This window comes from Python bivittatus, unplaced genomic scaffold (assembly GCF_059951505.1).
Source record: "Python bivittatus isolate LINGU-HERP-01145 unplaced genomic scaffold, Pbiv_v1 ctg000960_np1212, whole genome shotgun sequence".
Taxonomy (NCBI): Eukaryota; Metazoa; Chordata; class Lepidosauria; order Squamata; family Pythonidae; genus Python; species Python bivittatus.
This window is the reverse complement of record NW_028277124.1, coordinates 1,298,376-1,322,248: the sequence shown is the minus strand read 5'-3', so window position 1 is coordinate 1,322,248 and position 23,873 is coordinate 1,298,376. Positions and strand designations below refer to the sequence as shown.

General features: G+C 36.5%; 1 protein-coding gene across 7 annotated transcripts in view; it reads right to left on the bottom strand.

Annotated features, from left to right (window-relative positions):
• Window positions 1-23,873, bottom strand: part of CTNND2 (catenin delta 2) — a 251,115-nt gene that overhangs the window by 57,016 nt on the left and 170,226 nt on the right. For all 7 annotated transcript variants that reach the window (XR_015794248.1, XM_025164960.2, XM_088131557.1 and 4 more), the window contains 2 exons: window positions 11,418-11,591; window positions 5,721-5,871 (listed from right to left, as the gene is read on the bottom strand). Coding sequence is in view for 6 of the 7 variants with exons in the window: in XM_025164960.2 (XP_025020728.2) it covers window positions 5,721-5,871; window positions 11,418-11,591 (325 nt within the window). In the remaining variant the exon portion in view is untranslated. The remainder of the gene's footprint in view (window positions 1-5,720; window positions 5,872-11,417; window positions 11,592-23,873) is intronic.

Genomic DNA, 23,873 nt, shown 5'->3' with positions numbered 1-23,873 from the left:
AACTTGAATAATAGGCTTTGTGAAGATTCGTCTCAGGAATTCAAGCGAATTCCGAACTATCACTTTTCTGAATCAGATGATCAATTTGTATCAAATCACTGAATCAAATTGTCGCCTTTGAATCAATCTAATGATTTAATGTTTCTTATGCATCTGGAAGAATGATTCTGTCCCAACAAACTGAATCAACTTCCCAGTCAGATAAACTCCATTCAGCAGTCTGAAAACACAAATTGAAATGGATTGCTTTGGTAATCCAAACTAAATGATCATTCAAATTGCATTAGAAGTGATCCTTACACCCCTAATGAGCAACATCCAGCCAATATCATATAAAGATGCATATGCATTTTATGAAGTAGCTCACAGTGCTTGGCACACATTTTGAGACCTTTCTCTTTAGGTACAAGTAGCTACAGTATACCATATTTGTGAACTAAATGTGAGTATATGTGATACTCAGGACTGGCTGCTCTGCTATTGCTGCTGCTGTCATGAATGAAACCTTATGGATGAGTCGTTGTAAATTCTAAGTGTTGAAAGGGAGAGAAACTTGGAACAATACTATTCACCTCTAGGGGGTTTCATAACCAGTTCTTATAATTTATTTGGCTGATAAGTGTGTCACTAGATGCCAGGAATCTTGATTTAATAAACCAAGTTATGAATGAGGATAGCTTGTTTGATCCACTTTCTTTCTCTCTCTCTGAGAGTAAATAAACAAAACCAGAAAGGCATAGTTTTGTACAATGACTAAAATTGGTTAATTATAAAATGGCAATAAGGGTAAAATAATATCATTCTGTCATTATTTTAGATTGAAAGTGATATTTTAAGAGACATAACAGTGCAGGAAAATTTCTTGTATATTGTTATAACATGATATACCATATAATCTATTAATCTTATTTGACAAATGATTTCAAATGCTATTTATTCCAGGGAGTTATTCCATATGTGGGTTGAACTGAATTCTTCTGAAGTGGAACTGATGGCAAATGGTAAAGACACTTCTCTCACTCTTATTTCGTATCTTAGGAAAATGATCTTTGCTGAATGTTTTTTTTAAAAAGATGATATATTGTTCTTGAAACAGCAACTGCTATTTATGTAGATTAATATACTGTAAGGTTTTTTTTTTTTTTTGTTAAACAGGATAAATTATAAGCTTTGCTTGACCACTTATCACGAATGAAGAATTCCATTCTCGGTCATGGCATCTACCTTCTGGAACAATATTCCGCCTGAGAGTTGTGTGGCTCCATCCTGACCTTATTTAAATGCACTTTCCAGACTTGTCTGCTCCTCCAGGCCTTGGGTTCGAGTGGGCGATGGACCCCTTCTGTGGTGTTTTGGTGTTTAGTTGGTGTTTTTTCTCTGGACTTTTTTTTTAGGTTTGGTATCTTTGGATTTTCTCTTGTTCATTTTGTAAGCTGCTCAGAGTTGTGACAGATTGGAGCAGCTATACATTTTATAAACAAATATATAAATAAGCAGGTGACCCAGAATTCTTGTGCTTTTAATCACGAGAAAACAGAGGGATGGTTATATCCTCAAATGATCTTTTGCAAGATTTAAAATGGGATTGTTTAAGAATCTGAGCCAGAGATAGGCATCTGGTGGATGCTTTTATTTTCAAGATCATTGCTATCATTCTCACCTCTCGGTCTTTTGGCGCTGGATGAGTTAAGACCAGGAATGAAAGTAGGAAGCCTCTAGCTCTTAATTATTCCCAATCCCTAAAATACATCCTGAAATTGCACTGTTGAAGTTTAGCTATTTTCCTGCCAACATTTCATGGCACAATCCAGAGATGCTAGGGACATATGTGACCCAGGAGTTGCTGGATGTCCATCTTCATCTAAGCCTAAAACTCTACAAATTCAATCAGCAAACTCACACTTGAATAGTGACAGCTATTGTACTTTAATGCATTTCGTAAAACCATCAACATCTTGTAGATTAGTATCCTCATCCATTTACTTTTACCAAAAGGAAAGGATGTAGACATGTATACAAGCAGCTGAAAAGAGAAAGTTATTCAGCTACTGCAGCAAATTGCACTTCAAGAATTTGATTGTTCTGTCTCAGTTTTTTTGGAGCTGGATTTATATCCTAATGTGTGTTTTACATGGTGCCCTGGCCATTCTGTAAGTTTACTGTTAAAACAACTTGAGCTCCTAGAAAAGGAAGCTAAAATATTTTCATTAAAATAAACAATAAGAAATTAATAGAGAAAGAATAGCCTCTTTCATGAAGAACAAATAGCTTTATCAAAGTGCAAATAAGAATAACAGCTTTAGGAAAAATTGAGAGATATGAATGGAAGAAAATTTAGCCTTTCAAGTCGTATTATACTTTAACTAACTTGGGTTTTATGGGAACGGAAGTATTTTAGGAGAAAGCTCTAGTTTTTAGGGTACTTTATATTCCTCCCCCTTTATACAGATTTATGCCATGAATAAATGATATACCACATATTTTTCCTTTCCCTAAAGCATTATTTTCATTCAGGTACAAAGAGAGGGGAACCCCCCCCCAGTCATATAAATGAAACAATATCCTCTATTGTTAACTCCTATTAAACTAAAAGCTTGGAAAAACAGCTTTAATCTCTATATTCTTTATACAAATTATTTACTGTACTTACAGTCCTTTTTTTTTTTTGGCCTTTAAGTCAGTGTTGACTTCCGGTGACTACCAGGACTAGTCCCTGCAGTTTTCTTGGCAAGGCTTTTCGAAAGTGGTTTGCCATTGCCTTCTTCCTAAGACTGATAGAGGATGACTGGCCCAAATTCACCTAGTTGGTTTTGGGCATAAGGCAAGACTAGAACTCACGGTCTCCTGGTTTCTAGTCTGGTGCCTTAACCACCACATTAGACTGGCTCTCAGTTTGCCTTTACACATATTTTTAGATAACCAAAATATATGGCTTAACAAAACTCTAAATAAAGATAGATAGTAATCACTAGTTAGTTTGGGAATAATATCAATATACTTATAATATCAAATATGTTTTGAAAGTGCTGGGTTTACAGATATTTTCACAGGATACGTTACTTGGGTGTGTCTAGGGGACTAGAGAATCTGTTAATCATAATTTCTGAAGTAAGTCTGATGTTGATCTCTATAAATTGTAGAGCAAAACTAATGAGAGATCAAAGGAAATGTAATAATATTTCTGAGACCTGCTGGGGTTTAGAAATGCTTATGAGTGGAAAATACAGTTTCTTAACAGAAAATACCTGTTTTTAGTTGAGATTATTGGAATATCACCCGGAAATCTACACTGCCATGTAGCTTTTTAGGACAACCTAATTAAGACAAGATATAACTTACTTTATAATTGGGCAAATTGTTTGCACTGAGCAATATTATGAGAAACCTGACAGAGAAAAAATTAACAGATATTGATCCAGAACTCTAGGATGCATTGTGAAATATCATATAAATGGCCACTTTATTCCAATATTAATATTTCTCTATATCCATGTAATTTTGTATCTGCATAATGTTCCGTACACTGACATTTATCACATCTCAGTAAAAATGAACCTATTGTCTTCAAATTTATGCAGCTTGTATAAAAAGTAGTATGAATTGATTACTGAAAAAGAAGCAGCTTTTGACATAATACAGGCCTCAGTTCCCAAGCTTACAAATCTTTCACTGATGAAGACGCTCTACTGCTAGGAGTTTTTAGAAGACAATTCTCTTCTACATATTCCTAATGTAAGTCAGGTTGGTTCTGAATTTAACCCAAATAAGTACAGCCTTCTAAAACTGCACTAGACTGCAGATTTACACCTATTGTAGGCATATTTTTCCTTTAAAAAAGGTAAACTGTTTCCCAATAATTACAATTCTAAATGATTACAGATTACCAAAAGAGTGCCCTTTTAGGAGGTGGCAACCTTATGTTCCCCAGATGTCTTGCACTACTGTATAACTCCCCCAATCCCTCACCACAGGCCATACTGGTTGTGGCTGCAGGATCTGAAATCAAACACAGAAGGACTGCTTTTGATCTATACCCTGCCACAGAAACAGAGCTCTGGGCCATGAGTACACATTTTTTAACAAAGCTTCAGTTCTCATGTTGCTTTGTCCCAGCCCCATTTTAGCAGTATCTCTAGATCATGCCTCTTAGATTTGGGGGCATACTGTGATTTTCAGCTGCACAATTCTACATTTTTTCCCCTAAAAATCAGGGAGAAAAGAGTGTTAAGTCTCTCTGTGCAAGGAGGCTGTCTACCTCTGTTGTAGTTCAAGGCTCAATATATGAATGAATGCATCAGTTAGAAAGTGTTAGACTGGAGATGAATTCAAAGTGGTTGATCTGCACAGGGCCTTTCTTTGCTTGAGGGAGTCTTTATCGTTATGCTACTTGATGTTGCAGAAACCTAATAAAAACATGATTTATAAGTGTATTTCAAAGTTCCCATCTTTAACTTGCAAGCAATGAAAGCAGCATCGTAGCAATTGCATAAATATCCTACTTGGAAATCAAAAGCTCCCTTAGTCATTCTTTAATTTTCTTGTTTTCTAAAATCATTGTAAATAACAACTGAAGATGATAGTTTGACAACTTTGGAACAGGATGATTAGGCAGCTGGACATTAATCTTTCAAACCAAGATGCGATGTGATAGGAACGCTTTTTAAAAAGAGGAGTATTTGCTCCCAGCATTCTTTCTATTGTTACAACAGAGCAGACCCTTTGTATTACTTGGTGAAAATCTAAGTGTTACATTAACTTGGATTACTATTGGTCAGGTGTATTTTCACATGAATTGAAAAATGTCTTAGACAGAAATGTACACATTAACTCTATTCAGCAGCTTTAAAAATAAAGTAAGTAAGTAAGTAAGTGTCTTTGAGTCAGTCTTGACTCCTGACAACTGCCTGGACAAGTCCCTGCAGTTTTCTTGGCAAGATTTTCAGAGGCGGTTTGTCATTGCCTCCTTCCTAGAGCTGAGAGAGAGTGACTGGTCCAAGGTCATCCAGCTGGCTCGGTGCCCAGGGCAGGACTAGAACTCACAGTCTCCTGATTTTTAGCCTGAGGCCTTATGGTAAATCACCACCATCTTAAATTTGCAATTCTTATGGATAAAATGAAAAAGTTGATATTACCCAGAGGAATGCAAAAGGAGATATTATTACAATACAGCAGCACCCTGAGTTTGCTTCCAGCTGAGCAGAATTACACTCCTGGTACATTCCTATTAGCAGAAGATGGGAAAACGACTTTCACCTCACTGGACCCTCTGAAAACTGCTTCAGAGGGATGGGAAACCCTTTGTTATGGGAGGCTGCAAGAGGATTTAATAAAACTCAACAAGTACTCCTGCTGGTGGGATCCTCCAGTGGGTCTTGGTTCCAATTCCACTTGGGAACATTTCATCAGTTTGCATCTTTCCTATCCTTTGTCAGCTTTTACCAACAGCACTTGAATAAACTCAAAAACACATGCAGTTTTGCACATAGTAAGTACTGTCAGAGGGGCCTCTCTCTCAAAAGATATAAACACAAAATACATACTCGGAGCCTTAAGCTATTCAAGATTAACTGAGAATGGAGAACCCCATTCCCAAAATATCTTAATACTCTGCAATGCTAAACATGTTTAATTTCTCACTGAACCTTATACAGGAATGACATATTTCTATTTCATTGTAGCAAAGCTGGGGTGAAGGCAATAAGTACCACGTTAGTACCTACCTATTAGTTCTTTATTTCGGACGTCTAAGGCCATATTCCGTAAAGCTGTTGCAACCGCACATACCACCCGATCATTGTCTATTCGAAGAAGCTCTACTAGTATGGGCAGGCCTTTTTCTTTCCGTACGGCAGCCCGGATATATACAGACCACTGCAGGAAAAAAAAAAACGAGCATGACAAAGCAGAGAAGTTCTATCAACCAAGAAGCAGGCTACAACAAAAGTTATTTAGAGATGGAAAAAAGCAGTAAACAGTCGTTATTTTATATAAGCCAATGACTTCCAATCTCATTTTGAATTTCAGAGAGATACAGTTGTTGTTATCCCTATATATTGCAGAAGGTGGGTAGAGACTGAAAGAGTAGCTTTGTCTGACAGTATAGTTGAGAACTGAACCAGATATGTGGTTAGCCACTTCACGCCACAGGATTGCATAAGCCTACAAGGTGGGAAATACAGTACGGGAAAGTAGGTAACTGCAGAAAGTATGTGTGAACTGTGCATTTTCTCCAGATATCGTTGATAGTTGAGTGGATCAGAAACAAACGAATACATGTTTTGTTTTCTTGAACTCCATCTACTCAAAAACTTTCCCAGATGCTCCAATCCAATGCATTATCATGAGCACATTCTGAAAGGCAGTTAGTTACAGCTCATGTTAGATGAAAATTCAGTGTACATGTATATATTATACACACACATACACACACATCAAAAAACTCCACAGCAATACAGCATGAAGTCCAAGTTCCCCAAACTCAGACAGCTAATTCTCATTCTGTCACTGTGCGCTCCTATATGCATTTTGAGTTTATGCTCATTCCAATGTTCTATATAATAAATCACTTTTGAAAGAGAGGGCTGTTGCACAATTAAGGTGGGATGCGGGACAGGAGCCAAAACTACCTTAGGCATATATAAGTAGTTATTTGGATCTAGTCAAAGTGTATCAAATAATAATCCTGTTTATATTGTTTTCTCTGTGAAATCTTCAAAGAGAGAAGCCAATAAATGTCACTGTGAATGAAACTATAATCTCATTTATGCTTTCAAGTCATGAACCTTCTCAGATACTTTATTAATCATGTGAGAAATCTTGGGGTACTGTCAGTAAGGATACGTTTGCAAGCAATTAACCTCTGCTATCTTTCTTGCAACAGTATTCAGTATGAGATGCTACTTCATTCTTCCTCAAGAACTAAGAAACAAATTCTTTCTTGAATATCTTCATTATTGTTCATTTGCCTAAAACCATTAAGCAACAGTCCTGCATATATACCCTACAAGTCAATAAGCCTCAATAAGCCTACCAGAGGATTTTTTTAAAAAAAAAAGGCAAACAGAAAGAGATATTTTTTTTGAGGGATGGCAGTGTCTTTTGAAATTGCAGCATACGTAATCATCCAGTTACTCCATAAATCAGATTGACATCAGCATTCAAATAATTGCTCAGCATGAAAGGGGAAAAAGTTCCTCTGGGAACAGCCTATTCTAATTCAAAGTGAGGTTCTACAGTAAATAAACTTTTGTTTTGCATCCACTTACTATGGCAATTAAAGGAGGAAACTCTGTAATATACTATGCTTTAGTTTGCCATTGTTATTATGAAAAGTAATTTCCTAGACTTTATTCTTCCACTAAGTTAAACTAAATCAATTTAACAGGTCAACATGGAAAACAAAGGTATAGTGTGATGTTTTCCTTTAAATAACTGAGTTTCAGATGGAAGTAATTCTGAGTAGAGGAGATAAAGAGTTTGCAGTGACTGGCCAAACCTACCATTCACTCTGGAAAGACATGGCAGGAACTTCCCTCCCCAGATTCACTCTGACTTGTGCAGCCTGGGCGGTATGTAGGCCAGGCAGACAAGCTTACAGCCAAACAGCCAATGTACATATCACACCTGCCTGAGCAGACAGGTAGGAGGGCTCATATCAACTGTAAACCAAACCTCAAAGTGGGGAGGAAGAAACTTGCCCAGGTTAGCCCCAGAAGCTTTCCTCAACCCTACTGTTGCTGACAAAAAAACTCTTTGTATTAAGACCAAGGAAAAGGAGAAAGCTGGGAGATGTGAAAGGAAGCAGAACATCTGGGAGAGGAGCAAGGAAAAAGAACATCTGGAGAAGGAGAAAGAGTGCTGGATGAGAACAAAATGGGGGCTGGAAGTAGCCACATGGTTTTGGTGAACTAGTTCCCAGGAGAAGCAGAAAGCTAAGCAACTCTTGTGCAAAAGGGAAGTGTTGTAAGAGTGAAGCTAATCTCTGTGACTGGAGTTGAGGAAGGGTACTGAATCAGACCAAGAAAACCTTCAGGGAGCAGAGAATAAGGCCTGCATGAGCATGGAGGAGGCAGAGACTCTAAGTGGATAGAGCGTTGGATGCCTATGGTAAAATTTCTGGGCTGTAGGTGAGAGAAGCACCGAATTGCAACCCAGAAACCTCTAGGGAGTCAACAGGAGCTAAGAAGAAAAGCTCCTGAAATTTGGATTGAAAGTTGACATCTATGGGAGCAATTTCCAAATTCCTGACAGATATTAATCTTCGGGATTTGGAATGAGAAACTGGAATTCCTGGGAATTCTCAAAAGTTCCCCAAATCACAAATTATTCTGTATTTTTGTAACATGCACTCTGAAGGAGCTACAGACTCTCAAAGCCATCTAGTTAGTGCCAATGTGCATTGTCCACAAGACCGATCTGGAGGCCCTCTGCACTGTCTGCATGGCCGTACCTCTCAGGAAGAGGAAAGACAGAGGAGAGGAGCCGAGAACCTGTTCACTCAACACTGGTTACTCCTGGGTATGGTGCATCCAACAATGACACTTTTTGAGCCACCTTGGGTGCCAGCTGTCCCAAACATGAAGCACTCCTTGGAGCTCTGTTTGCTAGAAGCTACAAGAAAGCTGTGACATCTTCCAAAAGTTACAAGCCGAATGGTTAGAGGGCACCTTCTGGCCAGCATCTTCAGTGCTTATCCTGGGTAATGTTTCCTCGCCTGATTTTTCTTGGGATTTGGAAGAACATATGCATTTCCTGAGAAATGCTGGGAAGGAATTTCCATATGGAAACACTGATAGTGATCAGGACAAGCTAGAGAAATGCTTCTTCCCTGAGCAGTTAAATATTGCAGGTGAGGATTTGTATTGATTCCTTGCATTAAGCTATTTAGTCTGCTTCATGGATTTTGATATTTTGAATGTTTCAAAGGATTTTTGTATCAGAGGTTTATTATCTTTGAACTCCATTCTTACATGCTTTGTTCTATCTAAGAACCTCAGATCCAACCCATCTTGGTCCATGTCCAGTCTCTCCAATAGCAGTCTACAGAGACAGATGTTTGAAGTTCCAAATGCCTTATGCTGCCCAATTGTTTGGACACTGGCTACTTCAGAGTAAAAGAAAACACCTTTTTCCCCCTTGTTCTTATTTTTAATAAAATTAATGTTTCAGTCATAGATCCTTTTGTTTTCATCTCCTCAGAAGTGGAGAGGGCTGCTGTTCTCAGGTTACATGCCTCAAAGCTATGGCCAGCTTACAGGCAAGTTAATTGCCTAAGCTGTGAAAGTCCCATCTCTCTCACAACTGGTGTTAAGGGAAGAAGCCTGGCTCAGGCATTTGGTTCTTCCGGCAAGGTGGGAGGTGGCAGAAAAAAAGTACTACATAACCAATAACTGTGGTATACCAAGAATGGCAGGGTGCCAGGGCCTGAAGGGCATGTTCAGAAGGGTAATGATCCCTTCCACCACCATTGCTAGACATTTTTTTAACAAAGTCCTTTATCACTGCCCCACCAACAGTCCATCATCCATAGCTTGCTTTTAGAAAGCAGGCTGAAAAATTATGTCATATTAGTAAATAAATGAACTGCCTTCCTAAGACAGTTTCTGCTCTTTGGGAGTACTAGACATGTGATTACTCTCACTATGCAATGTAGTGATTTGCCAGATGAGTAACAGGGTGAAAACTGGTGGAGAGGAGCAATACTTCCCCTTTCCTCCCTAAAATATATTCTTGTGAACTATCTCAGGGATACATTATATGGAAGTAGGTAAGTGAAAGAGGTAGACAGATAGTCTGCAATTGATTTCTTTTGCTGCTATTATTATTTGTTAGATCAAGTTAATCATTTCTCCCCTATTCTTCATAAGCAGCAATGGGGAGCAGGTGCCTCTCCAGATATAGCTGAACTACAACACCTAGCAATCTTAGACAACAGAGTTGACATGAGGGGAATTGGAGGGATGTAACTGGGCAACTTCTGAGGGGAAAGGGGTTCCTCGCCCTTCTTTTCAAAAACAAAATAGGAACACCCATGGGGCTGCCTGTACTCTCCAATTAACACACTGTTAGAGTATCCGGTCCCCCCAGACCATTTACTTGTCAGGCAACTAACCAGCTTATCTAACTAGAGGACCAGGTTTTTTACACAAAAATCATATAAGGATGTAATTTTTTTAGGGAGGGAAATGAACACATGTAATTATGTATTTCCTTCCATTACTGAGCCTAAATATTTTCAGATGCATATTAATATCTGAAAGAACCTGCACTCTTTCCTAATGATATGGTTACTTTATATTATATACTTTTGCTGGCTGTCCCTGAGAGGTATTTAATCTAGAAGGAATGTTCTGGCTAACATGAAGAAAGCTTTATTTTCAATTGGATTGCTGTGAATAAATATTTTCTACATCATAAAAAGGCCCCCCTATTGACAAGTGGCAGATTAAAATGAAATTGCTTTAGCAAAGTCTATATAAGTCTATATATAATTAGGCATTTTCCCCCCTTCAGGATACAGCATCCTCCAGGGTCAAATACATTTTAGGCAAATTGACAAGGCAGAATGAAGAAGCTTAGGGTGACACTGCTTATTCTATATGAATTTTCTGGGAAAGCAGATTATTTCATTCACTGCTCAGTTGTACCAATTTTGCTTGTCAACCTCCCATTTCAAAGAAAGATTGTTTGGTCAAACATGCTTACCTTGGACATGACAAGCTATGCATCTTATTGATATATAGGCTATTTTTAGCAAGCTCTAGCAGGATAAATCATGTCTTCTATTGCCTGGTCCATATAGATTAGTATACTGAATTAACAGCTTCATAGCATAAATAAAATATGCTGGCATAATATGGAAACAAATATATTAAATCACATCACAGTTCTACTCCCTGAGCCCATACATCTTGAAGTGGAACTAATTAAGTTTTAAGGAAGGATTTTCTGCAGAATCAATCCCTACCTCACATTTAGTCAACAGAGCAGCTTAAGGTTATTTCTCAACCTCAGATAAGGAACCTATACTCTGTTTTCTCATTTATCCTTGATCATTTCCAAAAGCTGTCAGCAAGGATGTTAGTTGGAGCTAAATACAACTGGGTATCTCCACAATGAAATGGTTTTATTTAACTCAAGCAAGCAAGCAGAATAAAAGGAGGGAATTTGGCTGGTACATTATTAATACGAATCATTAACAATATAAAGAAATTGAGTTCAGATAGGTAAATCCTAGAGGCAATCCTACAACTGATATGTTCTGTGGTCTTATTAATAGCAAGAATTCCTTATTGATCTTACAGTAGGAAAAGCGATTGTTCCAACTGGTGTTCCAATTAGTTTTTAATTACTCAACTTAAGACATCTATACTGATTTAAGAGTCTGACCAAGTGCAGAGTGAAGGCAGATTTCATACCTTCCAGCTACCTGCAGCTAAATTCTGTAATGCACCAGCTGCCCCTTCCAGTGTATCTGGATTTGAGCACTCAGAGAGAAGTGTGAGGTAGGGTTTGACTATGGATGGGTGCCACAGCATCTGGATTCCTTTTGGTGGTTCTGCACAGTCGGGGAGAGGACCAACTCCATCCCACTGAAAAGAAGAAAAAAAAGTGGATGTTACCAGTTAGGATAGAAAAGAGAAAATCATTGATCTAAATATAAAGATGTACTTTTACACTGCTTACATATTTAATACATCCTCAAGGACACCCAATGGAAAGAAATGTTTGTTTTGACCATTAAATAACTTCTTACCTGTTTCAGTTTATGGTGACTGAAAGCCTTCAATTTTAGGGACAATGTAATTCAACTGTTTGGAAATTAATGCCAAGTGAGATTGATGCCATCACAAACTTATTTCTAAAATAAAACTAAACCTGATTTTAAATAATAAGAGGTAGAGAACTAAATCCAGTCTAAAGACCAAGCTATCTGCAAATAATCACAATGAACCTGGTGATGATGAGGGAGCATGGCTCTGGAGTAAGGGCAAAGGAAGCTTCTGCACCCATCAAAACTTCATCTATTGCTGCTTTCCAGGCTTATCTGAATCTTTTCAGAAAAGTTACAGAGGGATGTTTTCAGGACTGTGAGGAAAGTGACTTCCGGGCAAGTAATGGCAGATTGAAGATGGCTCCGTTTTTTGTGGAGCTGACAGCCGCAGTGGATAAGAGGAGTCGGTGCAGGCTCTGGCTCTTTGAAGCCATCTCCGGATAAAGGAGATGACTGGATCACCCACAACTAGTCCTTACAGATGTTCCCTGTGATATAGTTATCTCCAGTGGGTTGAGCACTCTGGGAGTCACAGGAAACATTGAGTCCAAGTCGTGGTTTGGAGAACTAGAAGGAACCAGAGAGCAATTAAAGGAGAAGATACTACTAACATACTGGAGGAATATTATTTTACTATAGAATAAATAAAGTCTGTTTGGGAATAATGTATTCAGGACTTTTAAATTTTTCTGATACTTTCAAAGTGGATCTAATAGAGGTTGTAGAAGAAGAAAAGATTCTATTGTATAAAACAGAGGCTGTGGATGATTTGAATAGGGATTTTAAAATGGATTTTAAAAAACTGCCAGACTATAAAAGTGATATGGAAGATATGGAAAAAGATGTTGTGGATTTGAAAATGGACTTAAAAAAGTATTTTGACTACAAGAGTGATATGGAGAAAGAAGTTACATTGACCTACAAAGATTAGAATGTAAAAGGGACTTATTTGATTTAGTTTAAAATATTTATGTTATTATTATTGATATTCTTTATGCCTATCGGGACAAATCTTTTATGTTTTACTTATTAAAGAAAGTTATAAGTCAAAATGTAAAATGGACTTATTGGTTTAAGGTTAAAACATATAGGTTATTATTACTGGTATTCTTAAAGCTTTTGCTGAGTAAGATTGATTGAGTTTTTTTTATAATTTGGTTATTGTTTAGGGATGAGAAATGGGAAGAAGAGCTTTCCCCCCTGTAATACTAGAAACAGTGTCAGGTTTTCTGTAATACTAGATAAGGTGTCAATACTAGATAAGATGTGCGTGCATGCGCGCGCGCACACCACACACACAAAGAGTAACATTCAAAAGTATACCAAAGGTTTCCAAGCAGCAATGGCAATAGAAGAAAATTTAGCAACCCATCTGGAGGTATCTAATCACCAGTCAACAAGTATAAAACAAGTATTCAACTCATCAGACCTATCAAAAAACTTGGATAACAAGTAGTTATTAGGACTGGGCACTAGAATGCATAGAATAGGCATCTCAATAAAACACGTGTGACTAATTTAATTTCCCTCTTCCGCAAAGACGTAAGGCAGTCATGCATCAGAAGATTGTTGTATCTCCCTTCCGGGAGCATGGAAGGCAGGGCAGTGTATCTGGCCAGCAAATAGTCTCCCCTGTGCAACATGCCCAAGAGGTTGAATAAATAATTAGCTGGTGAGCAGCCTCCCAGATAAGCCACCACCATTAAAAAGGAAATTCCAATCTTTCTGGAGATAATACTGGAATATCCCATTTTAGCGTCATCCTGATACTCTTAGGGCCAAGTGAAGCCAAATACTAAGCTGATAAGCCATCATGTCTACATTCAATCCTGTTCTTCTAGAATGATGGAAAACTATCTTGTAGAATCAGGGAAGCTAAAGATCCATAACTGGAAATCAGTTTTAGCCAGAATATGAGACAGAAAGCACCATATGAACTTCTAATGAGGCTAACCCAGATTCTAAACACAAAAGGGAGTTAAAAATACCACAAGAAGAGAAATCATACAACAAGGTGACTAAGAGATTGTGCCCTTACTATGAATTCACAGTGGCAAGGTCCTTCAGATGTTGCTCTCTGCATCTTTCATCATTAACCATCTTGATTAGGAATTCTAATTCAATATTTTTACAGCCACAGAGCCCTCACTACTGCGTAAGGTTGACTTTTGGAAAGCTACCACCATAGCTAGCATAAGCAAGGCATGCTGTACATTCTAAGCTATTAAATAATTATAATAACAAGAAGATGATCCTGCTAATAAATTTCAGTTTTCAGACTAAATAGAGGGATAATAATTAAATGACTATTTTCTAAAATAAATGTAAAAATCATTATCAGGACAAATATTAAATATATAATCATGCCTTACAATAATTCCTTATGGATTCCTGTTGTGTGCTTTGATGCCAACACTCTGGAATCTAATAAAACACCTTGTGTTACACATATCTTTCTCTATGTAATCTCTATTAATGAGTATAAAGAAAAAAGGGAAGACAATAACGTAGATAATTGAGTTAGAATAACATTTCATATTTGAAAGGTAAGAGAATGATCCATTCCAGTGTGCAGGAATCCATAAATGCTGCTTTCTAGATGTGGGAGGTGGATCAATAACGGGAGACAATTGCCCAATGGAAGACATTGCCCAACTCCAAGTGACTCTGGGCAGTTCACAAGTAATAACATAAAAAACAATACAAATTATCTAGTACATGAACTAACTCTTCAACAGACTTGCATACCAAATGTTTTGTAAAATTCTGAAGAAAATTCTCATTTAAACAAAAGGTAAAACAAGTATTATAATAATTTTTCTTCAAATCAGTTGCAAAGCTTAGCTGTTGCATAATTTAAGGTGATGTCAGTGAAAGGCTTACCAGAATAGTTAGTCAAAAGTGGTTATCCATCAAAGGTGACCAGCGAAGCCTAACTGAACTAGTAAAAGTAAGAAAAGTGGAGAAAAAGAGTATTTTGCTTATTCATCTATTTTAAAGGTTTTGCTAAGGAGATAAATGTTTGCTTTAATTCTCTCTGGTTCAGTTGCAGTTTAATCGGGTGGTAATTTCTATTTCATCAGCACAGGGGGAATCAGAGAATCTGGCTCTTTTTCAATATCACATAACTATACATCCTTCTTAACTATGAAATATTGTGTCTAATAGATTGCTCACATGGAGAACTCTCAACCCCTCACAGAAAGTTGGGGTATAGGAAAGGCTAAGCCTATGGTCCTCCAGATATTGCTGAATTACAGTTCTGAACAATGAAGCCAGAATGGCTAATAGTAAGAGGTGCTGGGAGCTACAATATCTAGAGAGCAATATGTTTCCAAAGCATGCTGCATATTGTTCTTAAGGAGGGAGTTGGAAGTCTGTGTGGGGTGTTGAAGAGAATATTGATTTAAAATAACTAGTTGAATCTTTGGCGAAGGCTTACAAACTAGAAAAGGATCCTGTTAATACAATATTCTTGTGATCATTACTATCTCAAACCTACCAATGAATTCAAGCTTTCACTTTATTACTGCAGTCATCGACTATAGTCATAAACTACAGAAACACAGAATTAGTAAAATTGCTAAAAATTAGAGCAATAGTAAAAAATTAATACTAAGCAATTAATCACTATGGATTCTACAGGTCATGTAACAATATTTAGAGACATTTAAAAAGATGAAGTCATTTTTATCTGACATAATTTAATAATGAGCCAGAATATATGTTGTGAAGAAATGACCTTATAGAAAATAACGTATAAGAAAATAGGAACAACAGTTTCCACAAGTCATCTCACATAGCAAAGATGATTTCATATCGGATATTCTTATATTTCTCTTCCAATACTATTGTTGGTAATGCATTAAAGCATGTTAATGTTATTGCTGTCTTGTATTTTAATATTTAAATCTTGACTTAAATATCTAGCTGCAGGAACTAATAAATTGATTGTCAGCATAAATCCCTCTTGGCAGACATAGTTGTTCTTTCTTTCTTTCTTTCTTTCTTTCACTCAATCAATCATTCATGCATTTATTTTTTTTTTACCCATTGCAACTGATAATTTTTTTTTGTGAGTTACAATCATAATACCAATAAAAATGCACAGCACAGTTATACAGTGCAAGTAAACAGTTGTAATAAGCTTAAAACCATTAAAATGTAAATTATATAAACCACCAATGGTAAGCAATAAAAATAAAAAATGGTGACATTAAGAATCAAAGGCTCTCTTACTTAGTTCCAATTTTAATAATTTCCTAATTGAATTATAATGGTCAGGGTGTTCCGAAGAACCACTCCATTTAGTAACAAAAATGTCTGCTAAAATTAAGGAAACCAAACTGGTATGGAAAAAGAATAATTTTACCAATAATTTAAAAAGTTTACCCACATTGCAGTCTCTATGTTGATTCCACCTGTTATTTTATGCAGAAAGATATTTGGGACAGAGATATTTGGAATACGTTCCTCAAAAATGGCGATTGCAGAGACTCCAAAGCTGCATTATTATTATGGGGTGTATCTAAGCTCCATAAAGCAGCTGTATTCAAGCTTTGGCTATAAATAATTTAAGTGCTGCTGGTGCATATACCGTGTCTCTAAATCAATAAAAGGCTTGTATGGCCAGATCTGACTACGAAATACAGTCTAAGTGTACCTCTGGCTACCAGCAGCATGAAAGACTATTCCCAAATGTTTGAATGCTCTGACTTGATCTAGTTCATATCCATTCCACTTCCAGATATGGGATGCTTCGCAAATGTGATTATTCAGAACTTATCATAATTTATTTCTAAATCTTCCTCTTTGTAGAACATGGCGAGAGTTTGGTCTAGTGGTTCACAAACCAGGCTAGAAAGCAGGAGACTGTGAGTTCTAGTCCCACCTTAGGCATGAAAGCCGGCTGGGTGCCTTTGGGCCAGTCCCTCTCTCTCAGCCCAACTCACCTCACAGCGTTGTTGTGGGGAAAATAGGAGGAGGAAGGAGTATTAGGTATGTTTGCCACCTTGAGTTATTTATAAAAATAATAAAGGTGGGATAAAGAAATTTAAAACAAACAAACAAACAAACAAACAAACAAAATCCCAGTTGAAACCCTCTGGAGTCTATGACAATATAATCACATCATCATCATAAGTGTTGTGATGTATTTATATGCCAGCTTTGGAGGATGATATAGCAATCTTTCCAAAGACAAGACCAAGTTGTTTATACAATAATTAAACAAACACATGTTAAATCACAGCCCTGCCTTACTCTTTTCTCACTCAGATTCTCCTTAGTGCAGTGACTTTCGATACGGCACTGAACTTTTGGGTGCGAGTTCTCATAAACAAATTCTGCATTTTTTTAGAGTAATAAAGAATTACTTCATTCCTTCTCCCCCACGCCACAGGCTGGGATAATTCTTGCAAATAAAATATGATTATTTCTTATTTGAATGTTATACCCACTTATATAAAGTGTGCCTTTGCTCAAACAACGAATACTTAGCAATATCTCTAGCACACTTATTTTCTGTTTTAGGAATATGCATGATGAGAAGTAGGACTACATTCCATCTTCCTGATGTGTTCAATCTCTAGTCTTGCCTTATAACTTGAGACCAGTAGCCATCTCATTTTCCTTCTTCAAAACTCATCTATGAATCTAGTGTGTTAACATTTCAAAAGATAAAGAGAATTAATAGCTGTGATGCATTTTCTATCAGGTTTTACTGTGGAAATATTTCTGAATAAGGAATAGCTATTATATGCTTTAAAAGCTTGTAGTATTTCAGATTAATAAGTCATTCTTAACTCTTTACTACAAGAAAATTGGAAAACAAAATCTGATAATATTTCCTATGCATCAAGTATCTGAAACCAGACAAATAGGACATCATAATCTCCCTTACTATAGCCTCCATTTCCTCTCTCTCTCTCTCTACACATACACGTGCGTGCGCACACACACATACAGGTTGCCCTTATTGTTGTAATGTATGAACAGAAAAGTCTGGGTAATTTACTTATTTATTTTTAAAAACTTATACAGTCACCCATATTGTAACCACACCATGGGCAGCACCCAAAACAGTAACAAACCCCCCCCAACAATCAGAATAAAAAGTCTATAAAAATTCTATAAAAGCTCATATAAAAATCATATAAATCTTCCTCCCATTTCTTGTCCATGGTGATTTCCCCATCTCCGTGCTCCTCACAATGGGCTCTGGAGAACCAGATAGAAATTTGAGCTTGTAATATTTTCAGTGTTCCTGTATTGTGAATGTTAGATAATTTTATACTTTAAGATATTATTAAGAGCTTTAAACTCTAAGAAATAATATAGTCAAGAAGAAGGCAACATAATCAAAATTCATAAATATTATGTCATAGCCTGTTATTCTGCAATGCACATTAAAAAACCATACAACGGATATACTTTGGAAACCCCGATTTTCTATGTATCCAAGATGTTGTTTATGAAACAAAAGTACCATGTCTGTAGATAAATCAATAGAAAATTAATTATGCTTAATTCTATTTTTTACTTTCTTTGCTTTATATGCTTTTTTCCAAATAGTTTGATCTCAAAGATTTTAGATGTAGAGTTGTAGAGCAATCCTAACTGGCACACTTTGACCTGTACCCCAAAATGGCCTCTAGCCAATGGAGCTATTTTAACAAGGGAGCAAAATGCTCCCTATGACGACCCAGGAAATATTTTGGCTGTAGTATTCTAAATCAGCTGAAGTCTGCGAAATCGAACTGTTTCAAAGGAACCCACTTCAAATAAAGTGCAACACAGTAGATCAAAGAGCATGTAATTAAGAAACATATCACTGCATAATCTTCAGAAACAGGCAGAGTTGGTGCAATAGATTTAGGGATACAGAAGCACTCCTGGCTACTGCTAAAACCTGGACATCCAGGTTTATGACTGAATCCACAAGGACCCAAAACATCCCTTCAAGGTCAATGTGATGTCCTCCCACACAGGTTGAATCGTTGTACCCCGCAGTCTCTTCTGACTAGCCAGGAACACTTCTGCTTTGTTTAGCTTACACTGCAGTTTGCTTGTCCTCAACCCATCCAATTCAGACATCAGGCCCTTATCCCATCCATTATGGATTGTCCCCCCCGGCCCCAGTTTTATTAAATAAAATCATCATATTTCAAGGTGTTCTTGAGAAATAATTTACCTAAAATGCACAGTAATAATACAAACACTGAAAAGAACACAGCACATTGAATTTTTCTTCCTTGCAGTAGTTTTTTATAGAGTGTTTTAGTACTTTGGTCCTTTTTTAATAGGAAAGAACTCAAGTCAATTTGTTCATTAGAATTTCAGAAAAGGAAGTGTAAATCAGAGTAATATGTAGAGCTCAAAGTTACATTCAGATAAGCACATCCATGATTATCTATCTATCTATCTATCTATCTATCTATCTATCTATCTATCTATCTATCTATCTATCTATCTATCATTAAACTGCTTACTTATCTGAGAACCTCAGTCAATGAGGGAATTCGAATATTAATAATTTGGATTTTTATCCTCTTTTGCATTAGAATTTATAGCCTATCTACCTTGCACACTTAGACAGAATTTACTTTCCATTACCACTGAAATGTTGTTAGAGCTTATGACTCATGACAAGATATATAGCTGAAGGTCACAATGATTTCTGGAGGGTCATCTAGAATAAAAATATTATTTTGAGTTGGCTTACATTTATAATAAAAATTAATGATAATAAATTAAAGAAAAATCAGAAGAGAACCAGAAACACTGGTAAAGATACATTATATGATTATAAAGGCCATTCATATTACAATTATTTCACACAAACACTATTAAGTCCACTGAATTATCCATAAGATTTTGGAATATGTTATGTATATTCAAGGCCATGACGTATAATTCTGAGAAAAAGTTGCTTCCTTTTAGATTTTAATTTTTGCATATGTTTGCCACAGAATGTTATCAGTTTCCTGTGAGTCTTATCAATATATAAAGGGAGTCTGAGCAACCATATAAGACTAATGTGAATTGTTAGTTTCATTTATTTTATAAACAAAAAACAATTAAATCTGCAGTGTGCCAATGTAAGAAAGCAATTGCCCTCTTAGATTCAGTACCTTGTTGTGCCACCTTTAGCTATAATAACTGGAGTACTTCCAGCAGTTGGTAAGCAAAGGTTCACACTACATGAAACATGGCTCGTCTGCCATGGCAAAATGACTCAACTTTTGTAAGTTTTGAGCCTGTAATAGCATGAGCTCCATTCTACAACAATTTGTGGTTCTCTTCCAGCAGGTCTGCACTTTGATGTGGCCAAAATACTGAATATGTTCCTCTTCATTCATTCTCTTGTAGACTCACTTGTATCTTTGGGAACACTGAATTGCTGCATGACCCAGTTGTGTTTCACCTCATTATTCAGATGGATAAATGGCCTGATGTTCTGGCATAAAATTCTCTGATACAAAGAATGCCTGGTTCTTTCAGTAATGGCAAACACCAGGTCCTGAGGCAGAAAAAAGTGACAATTTAACCATTTAAAGACCCCACAAATAAATGAGAACAGTACCTTTCCAGTGAGAGACTGCTTAGAATAAAGCCTGATGTTTTGAATTCAGGTTTTAAGGATAAATTTGCTTGTATGTACAAATGGCTAATGAATGAATATAAATCTAAACAGTTTTTAAACATTTCTTATGAGAGACTGAGAGGATGAGGGTAATGAGAGGTTCAGAACAGACCATTATTTTGTAGTATTGAGAGGCTTTTGAACATGCAAGAAAATGAAAGAAGTAAATTGAAAGAAACAGAAGTCAACATTTTTGAAATTTATATTGTTTGTTAAATGAAATAAGTAGCCCTAAATATCCCTTTAATTGAAATGATTGAATGAGTGGAGCAATTAAATTTTCACACTGGCACCCTACATGCTGCACAAGTATAAAATGAATGAAACAAGCACTAAACAAGCACTAAAAAATTGTTATTTTTTCTGACTTCCAATAGCAGTAGGATGCATATGAAGCTTTGGTCACGTTCTGTGTGCAAAGATATGCAAAAACCCAGAAATCTAAAAGAGGGCAAAATATTTTTCATAAAAACGTATTTTTTGGAGGTTTGTGGTATACCTTCAGACAATTTTACTATTCTAAAACTGAACTAGTTTGAGACTTTTGTCAAGAAAAAACCTTAGAAAAACGTTTCTAGCAGCAAGAACAGTTTGACAGTTCGACCAATTATCTAAGGAGACAATGGTCTACTCTTTATTGGATGGATTCAAATAGGTGGATGATCACACATCACATTTGTACGCTGTACAGGGAATTGGACTTAATGCTCGAACAACCTCTTCCATCTCTATGAATAATAATCCAATTAATAATAATCCTAAATAAATAAATAATCAAAATACTAAAATATCACTTCAGCTTATTTCTCAAATGCAAGAGATTATATAAATCAATCTATAAACAGAATGGAATATCCTTATACAAAAAAAAGTATCTTAAGAACACTATATTATACTGAGGAAACTTTCCTTATATAGAATGATTGTGTGAGCTCACTCATGGAGGCAGAAGAACAATGTTCAGATACATTTCCTGTATCTGTGATCCTGATTCATATGATTTAAGACAGAGGGTTTTTTTTTTTGGCAAAATGAATGAGTTGCAAAATATTTTATTTCTTTTAGATATAAAATTGCAACTGCTCTAGGAATTTTAAACTTTCTCAAATGTTTAGAAATATTCTGAAAAGAAATGGCCTCTATTGAAAATTAATTAATGCTTTCAGTACCAGAATCCTAATGCACAGCAATGGGTTGTCTGAATATGTGTGTATGAGGGTGAGGTGGTGGGGGAGGAGGGGAGAGATAGAGGGGAAAAAGCTATCTCCTTTGTTAATTAGACACTCATTAGTGTCAACCTTCATGTGGTTAAGTGCCCTATCAGGCATAGGTTTAAGTGACTGGTTCCAATTTTCCCCCTCCCCAAAATTAGATTATATGATTTATCACCTTTGACAGAGCTTATTAGGAGTTTCCTGGCACACAGCCATTTTGACTCTGTTAACATAATCCAGCAAAAGTGATTTAATGAAGTTCTTTGCAAAGGCAAAAAGGCATTTCCATATGCATAAAAAGGCTTCATGAATTCACCAATTCTCTCATGCTGCTGCAATGTTATATACCTGATCCCATAGTTTTCTACACAAGTTTATTTTCAAGAATACATTTAAAGAGCAGATACATTTAAGAGTGGAGGGAAGGAGAGGGTAGGAAAGCCCTCTTTTGCAAGTATGTGTGGTTCTCTGGGTCCAATCTTACAACTTTCACACATGCTACTCAGTCAATCCTCACTAAGTCCTGCTGTGCTGTCTCACTGTGGTGATAGTGGGGTGTTCCTGGGAGGAATGAGTGAAGAACGCTGGGAATGTATGCCAAGAGAATATGTTGCCAGCAGGGTCACCCAAGGCTTGAAGGTCATCCCAGCTGCTAAAGCTAACAGGCACCGATATTGGGCAGCAGTGATATAGGAAGACGCTGGAGGAAGATGATCACTTTAGTGACAAAGGCAAAGGCATCAATTCATACCGCATGGGAGAAGGCAATGGTAAACCACTCCTGTATTTTTACCACAAAAACCACATGGATACAAAATATCCATGTCTGCACCATTGGGAGTCCTGAAATAACAGGTTAGGGATAGTTCGTCATGAAGAAAATCTCTCTGTGTGGTTGCTAGGAGTCCAAAATGACTTGATGACATATAATTATCAATCACTCAGTTAGTACACTGCAATTTTTTCTTTTTTCTTATTTTGGTGCCTTTGAGTCAGTCTTGAGCCCTGGTGGCTGCCTGGATAAGTCCCTGCAGTTTTCTTGGCAAGATTTCAGAAGTGGTTTGCCATTGCCTGCTTCCTAGGGCTGAGAGAGAGTGACTGGCCCAAGGTCACCCACCTGGCTTCGGGCCTAAGGCAGGCCTAGAACTCACAGTCTCCCGGTTTATAGCCTGATGCCTTAAGCACCACACCAGACTGTCTCCCTAACACACTGCAACTAAGATAGCGATATACACTATTTTACAAAGAATATTTTTTGGTATGAAGAGCTATTCATTTTAAGACCAGTTTAAAGATAAAGAACCAATCAAAAGCAACAAAAGAACACTTAAATTGTCCAGTTAGCATCAGGATAGCAGATTATCCTGAGTAGGCACATAGCTCGATTAACCATCCTCAACATATGGTGATATATCTTTTTATTTATGTCATAGTAATTTATTTTCAAACATGCAGCCATACATATAGATTAATTTATATACATTTCATGCAAAACTGCACTTTCCCCCCTCAAATTATTTTTAATATATTTTTAATCTGACAGACAACTGCAGTTCTCTGAGAGTATTAAAAATGATGCATTAATTGGCTATTAAGAATTACAATATGAAATGGACTTTGAATAAACATCTTTAAACAGTTCTGTAAAATTTGTTACACTCTAATTAATCCAGTAAATTCAACTGCTAGCAGGAATCAAGAGATTATGGGAGTCATAGTCACAGTTTCTGCACATAATACTTTCTGATTCAACATTGCCTTCTGGATTAAAGTCATACATGAGGTTTGGAGTATAAATTGAAAAATATTACCATGGTTAAAATAACTCAGAAAACTAAGTTACATTATTAGAAATATCAACCATCAATCTAGGAGATCTTTGAGTTTCTATCACTATAGTAATCTAAAGTCTGAAGCTGGAATAATTTATCTTCATGCTGTATAACAGTCCAATGAACAAAAATGTGAAATTACATGCACAGTCCTCTGCACAACTTATTTTAAGAAAATGATATTAAACCCGTCACTTTGATGGACAAGGAAAGTTAAGGCAAGGTCTTCATTCTATTCTGATAAAGAATAATTATAGAACTTGAAAAAGTTGTATCTGAATATAATCAGCAAACCTTACAGAAATTTTAAGGTATCCAATAAAAGGATCAGAATATTGTGCCTTCAGAAAAACAATCACAGACTGCAGTATTAAGGTGGTTTACCTGGATTTAGACCAAATGAATTCATA